The sequence below is a fragment of the Piliocolobus tephrosceles genome, chromosome 21, assembly GCF_002776525.5.
Source record: "Piliocolobus tephrosceles isolate RC106 chromosome 21, ASM277652v3, whole genome shotgun sequence".
NCBI classification, from domain to species: domain Eukaryota; kingdom Metazoa; phylum Chordata; class Mammalia; order Primates; family Cercopithecidae; genus Piliocolobus; species Piliocolobus tephrosceles.
This window is the reverse complement of record NC_045454.1, coordinates 42,465,340-42,471,126: the sequence shown is the minus strand read 5'-3', so window position 1 is coordinate 42,471,126 and position 5,787 is coordinate 42,465,340. Positions and strand designations below refer to the sequence as shown.

Below are 5,787 nucleotides of genomic sequence, written 5' to 3'. Positions count from 1 at the left end.
TTAGCTGGGCGCGGTAGGGCACGCCTGTAATCCCAGCTACTCCAGAGGCTGAGGCAGGAAATCGCTGGAACCCAGTAGGTGCAGGTTGCAGTGAACCAAGATCGTGCGACTACACTCCAGCCTGGGCAACAAAGCGAGACTCTATCTCAAAAAAAAAAAAAAAAAAAAAATTGGGGAGGCCAGGCAAGGTGGCTCACACCTGTAATCCCTGCACTTTGGGAGGCCAATGCAGGTGAATCACCTGAGGTCAGAAATGGCCAACATGGCGAAACCCTGTCTCTACAAGAAATATTTTAAAAATTAGCCGGGCGTGGTGGTGGGTGCCTGTAATCCGAGCTACTTGGGAGGCTGAAACAGGAGAGTCGCTTGAACCCAGGATGGGGAAGTTGCAGTGAGCCAAGATCGTGCCACTGCATTCCAACCTGGGCGACAAGAGCGGAACTCTATCTCAAAAAAAAAAAAAAAATTAAATTTGAGACAGGGTCTCGCTAAGTTGCCCAGGATGGCCTTGAACTTCTGACCTTGAAATCCTAGGCTCAAGTGATCCTCCCATCTCAGCCTCCTAAGTAGCTGAGACTACAGGCGTTCACCACCATGCATGGCTTCAACTCTGTTATTCTAAAGTCCGTCTTTCTCTCCCAGGCAGTGTTCACGGACCTGGAGATTCTCGCCGCCCTCTTCGCGGCTGCCATACACGATGTAGATCACCCTGGGGTCTCCAACCAGTTCCTCATCAACACCAGTGAGTGGCCCTCGCCGGGGGCGGGGTTTGCTGAGTTGGAGGCGGGGCTGGCCAGGCTTGGGGCAGAACTGACTAGGCTGGAGGCGGGGCTGGCGGGGCTGGAGGTGGGGCTTGCTGGACTGGAAAGGTGATGGCGGGGCTGGGGTAGAGCTGACTGGGCTGGAGGCGAGGCTGTCCGGGCTGAGGAGGGGTTAGCTAGTTGGGGGCGGAGTTGGCACTCCTGCGGTTGGGGCTGCACACGTGGGCCCTCCCCTGACCTCCGGGCTGGGCTGCAGATTCGGAGCTGGCTCTCATGTACAACGATGAGTCGGTGCTCGAGAATCACCACTTGGCCGTGGGCTTCAAGCTGCTGCAGGAGGACAACTGCGACATCTTCCAGAACCTCAGCAAGCGCCAGCGGCAGAGCCTACGCAAGATGGTCATCGACATGGTGGGCGGGGCTGGGGCGGGACGGAGCGGGAAAGGAAGCCTTGGAATCGAGGGCTTTGGGGAGGAGTGGGTCTGAGTCCCAGAGGAACCCTCAACCTGGACAGAGCGGGCGGCTTCTACCTGGTGAAAACTTCGGAGGCCCGGGTCAGTCTGGTGGGCGGACGTCAGCAGCCCCAGTGACGCCCCCTTGCCCGCAGGTGCTGGCCACGGACATGTCCAAGCACATGACCCTCCTGGCTGACCTGAAGACCATGGTGGAGACCAAGAAAGTGACCAGCTCGGGGGTCCTACTGCTGGATAACTACTCCGACCGCATCCAGGTGCCCCCACGCCCCATCATCTAAGGAGGCGGGACACTCCCCCAACCACACCTTTAGGTCTGGGTAGCTAGCTGCCCCTTCCTCAGCTTCTTTCTACCATGTGGCCCATCTTCCTGTCTCTTTCTTTTTTCTTTTCTTTTCTTTTCTTTTTCTTTTTTTTTTTTTTTTGAGACGGAGTCTTGCTCTGTCGCCCAGGCTGGAGTGCAGTGGCCGGATCTCAGCTCAATGCAAGCTCCACCTCCCAGGTTTACGCCATTCTCCTGCCTTAGCCTCCTGAGTAGCTGGGACTACAGGCGCCCGCCACCTCTCCCAGCTAGTTTTTTTTTGTATTTTTTAGTAGAGACGGGGTTTCACCGTGTTAGCCAGGATGGTCTCGATCTCCTGACCTTGTGATGCGCCTGTCTCGGCCTCCCTAAGTGCTGGGATTACAGGCTTGAGCCACGGCGCCTGGCCTCTTTTTTCTTCTTCTTTTTTTTCTTTTGAGAGGGAGTCTTGGTTTTGTTGCCCAGGCTGGAGTGCAATGGCGCGATCTTGGCTCACTGCAACCTCTGCCTCCCAGGTTGAAGCGATCCTCCTGCCTCAGCCTCTGGAGTAGCTGGGATCACAGGCATGTACCACCATGCCCAGCTAATTTTGTACTTTTAGTAGAGAAAGGGTTTCTCCATGTTGGTCAGGCTGGTCTTCAACTCCCGACCTCAGGTGATTCCCCCTGCCTCAGCCTCCCAAAGTGTTGGGATTACAGGCGTGAGCCACCGCGCCCCGCCCTCTTTTTTAAAATTTCTTTTTATTTACTTTGTATGTTTAAAGGAGAGTTGGGATCTCACTATGTCACCAGGCTGGTCTCAAACTCCTGAACTGACGTGATCCTTCTGTCTTGGCCTGCCAAAGTGCTGGGATAGCTGGCGTGAGCCACCACACCTGACCTCTTTCTTTTTCTGTCTGTCCCCTTCTCCATCTTCACTTTCCAATCCCATCTCTCCTTCCCGTCTCTCCCACCATTTCCTCCCATTTCCCCTAATTCTTCCTGTCTTCTCATCAACCCTTTCCAGGTCCCCCGTCCCTTTCCCTCACCATCTTCTCCATCTTCTCTTCCCTCACCCTGACTCCCCCCGTATTTTCTCCATCTCCCACACACCTCTCCCTGCTACCTCCTCTGTTCTCTCTTCTCCCCACTTCCTCTCCCCACTCCCCACTCCCTCCCTCCCCAGGTGGGAGATAAGAAAGCCTGAGAGGCTGGGTGTGGTGGCTCACGCTTATAATTTTAACTACTCTGGAGGCTGAGGCAGGAGGACTGTTTGAGGCCAGAAGTTTGAGACCAGCCAGAGCAACATTGCAAGATCTGCTTTCCTCTCCTCTCCTCTCCTCTCCTCTCCTCTCGTCTCTTTCTCTTTCTTCTTTTCTGTTTTTGTTTGTTTGTTTGTTTGAGACCGGGTCTCTATGTCATCCAGGCTGAGTGCACATACCTTGGTTCCCTGCAAACTCCACCACCTGGGCTCAAGCAATTCTCCTGCCTCAGCCTGTAGAGTAGCTGGGATTACAGGTGCCTACCACCAGACCTGGCTAATTTTTGTATTTTTAGTAGAGACAGGGTTTCACCATGTTAGCCAGGACAATCTCAAACTCCTGACCTCAAGTGATCTGCCCACCTTGGCCTCCCAAAGTGCTGGGATTACAGGCGTGAGCCACAGCGCCTGACCCCATTTCTTTTTCTTTCTTTTTTTTTTTTTCTGAGACGGAGTCTCCCTCTGTCGCCCAGGCTGGAGGGCAGTGGCACAATCTTGGCTTACACAACCTCCGCCTCTCAGGTTCAAGCAATTTTCCTGCCTCAGCCCCACTATAGCTGGGATTGCAGGCATGCGCCACCATGCCTGGCTAATTTTTTTGTATTTTTATTAGAGACAGGGTTTCACCATGTTGGCCAGGCTGGTCTTGAACTCCTGACCTCATGATCCACCCACCTCAGCCTCCCAAAGTGCTGGGATTACAGGTGTGAGCCACTGTGCCCGGCCCCCATTTCTTAAAAGAGAAAGAATGCCTGAGGTCTCAGACTGGGACAGAGGCATAGCCTCTAAAGAGTCCCCTGTGCCCCAACCCCATGCAGGTCCTCCGGAACATGGTGCACTGTGCAGACCTCAGCAACCCCACCAAGCCGCTGGAGCTTTACCGCCAGTGGACAGACCGCATCATGGCCGAGTTCTTCCAGCAGGGTGACCGTGAGCGCGAGCGTGGCATGGAAATCAGCCCCATGTGTGACAAGCACACTGCCTCCGTGGAGAAGTCTCAGGTACAGGCTCGGGACGTTGATGTAACGGGGACAGGGTGGGTCTCCCCAGCCCATCTTGGCCTGAAGTTCTGAGGCCCAGCAGCTCCTCCCCTGCCTTTCCACAATGCCAAGTTTTCTTGTTTTTTGTTTTGTTTTGTTTTGGTTTGGTTTTGTGACAGTCTTTATTGCCCAGGCTGGAGTATAATGGTGCAATCTTGGCTCACTGCAACCTCTGCCTCCCAGGTTCAAGTGATTCTCCTGCCTCAGCCTCCCGAGTAGCTGGGATTACAGGCACGCACCACCATACCCGGCTGATTTTTGTATTTTTAGTAGAGATGGGGTTTCACCCTGTTGGCCAGGCTGGTCTCAAACTCCTGACCTTGTGATCCACCCGCCTCGGCCTCCCAAAATGCTGGGATTACAAGCGTGAGCTGCCGCGCCCAGCCTCCTGTTTTTCTTTTATTTATGTTCTATTTGTTTATTTTGAGACCAGGTCTTGCACTGTTGCCCAGGGTGGTGTGCAGTGGTGTGATCATAGCTCACTGCAGCCTTGAATTCCTGGGCTCAAGCAATCCTCCTGCCTCAGCCTCCAGAGTAGCTGGGACTACAGGTGCACACCACCACACCTGGCTAATTTAAAAAAATTTTTTGTCGAGATAGGGGCTTGCTATGTTGCCAGTCTTGTCTTGAACTCCTGGGCTCAAACCTTGACTTCCCAAAGTGCTGGGATATGGGGTGAGTCACCATACCCGGCCTTGTTTTCATTTTTCTTTTCCTTTTCTTTCTGAGACAGGGTCTCATTCTGCCACCCAGGCTGGAGTTCAGGGGCGTGATCTCGGCTCACTGCAACCTCCACCTCCTGGGCTAAAGTGATCCTCCACCCCTGTCTCCAGAGTAGCTGGGACTACAGGCTTGCACTACTACACTCAGCTAATTTTTGTATTTTTCATGGAGACGGGGTTTTGCCATGTTGCCCAGGCTAGTCTCCAACTCCTGGGCTCACTCAATCCGCCTACCTCAGCCTCCCAAAGTACTGGGATTACAGGGGTGAGCCACCCTGCCTGGCCCCTCTCCACTTTATATCCTCCCTGGTGAAACCCAACCATCTGAGTTTGATGTCTCTGCCCTTCTGGACCTGGGTTTCTAGGCCTCAGCACTGTTGACATTTGGTTGATCATTTTTTGTACTAGAAGCTGCCCTGGGTATTACAGGGTTTTTAGCAGAATGCCTGGTCTCTACCTACTAGATGCCAGAAGCATCCCCCTGCTCATCTTTTTTTTTTTTTTTTTGGATGGGGTTTCCCTTTTTTTTCCCCGGCGGGAAGGCCGGGAATCTTGGCTTGCTGCAACCTCCACCTCCCGGGTTCAAGTGATTCTCCTGCCTCAGCCTCCTGAGACGCTGGAATTACAGGCATGCGCCACCACTCCCGGCTTATTTTGTATTTTTAGTAGAGACGAGGTTTCTCCACGTTGGTCAGGCTGGTCTTGAACTCCTGACCTCAGGTGATCCGCCCGCCTCAGCCTCCTAAAGTGCTGGGATTACAGGCATAAGCTACTGCGCCCGGCCTCCCCCTACTCATTTGTAAAGACCAAAAATGTGTCCAGACGTTGCCAAATGTCCCCTGGGAGTGCAAAATCACTCACACATACACCCCATGTAAAACTAATTTTATACACTTTATAATGTAATTATTATCTTCATAGGCAACTTCATAGCACTAGTTTGTGGATTTTGTTTTTTTTTTTTTTTTTTTTTTTTTGATATGAAGTCTTGCTCTTGTCCCCCAGACTGGAGTGCAATGGTACGATCTTGGCTTACTGCAACCTCCACCTCCCAGGTTCAAGCGATTCTCCTGCCTCAGCCTCCTGAGTGGCTGGGATTACGTGTGCCTGCCACCATGCCCTGCTAATTTTTGTATTTTTAGTAGAGACAGGGTTTCACCATGTTGGCCAGGCTGGTCTTGAACTCCAGACATCAGGTGATCCGCCTGCCTTGGCCTCCCAAAGTGCTGGGATTACAGGCGTGAGCCACTG

The 5,787-nt window shown here is 53.0% G+C and overlaps 1 protein-coding gene across 6 annotated transcripts in view; it reads left to right on the top strand.

Moving 5' to 3' along the window:
* The window catches only part of PDE4A (phosphodiesterase 4A), a 46,385-nt gene that overhangs the window by 36,515 nt on the left and 4,083 nt on the right, over positions 1–5,787 (top strand). For all 6 annotated transcript variants that reach the window (XM_026455579.2, XM_026455581.2, XM_026455582.1 and 3 more), the window contains 4 exons: positions 643–742; positions 1,018–1,172; positions 1,369–1,491; positions 3,593–3,775. In XM_026455579.2, the coding sequence (XP_026311364.1) occupies positions 643–742; positions 1,018–1,172; positions 1,369–1,491; positions 3,593–3,775 (561 nt within the window). The remainder of the gene's footprint in view (positions 1–642; positions 743–1,017; positions 1,173–1,368; positions 1,492–3,592; positions 3,776–5,787) is intronic.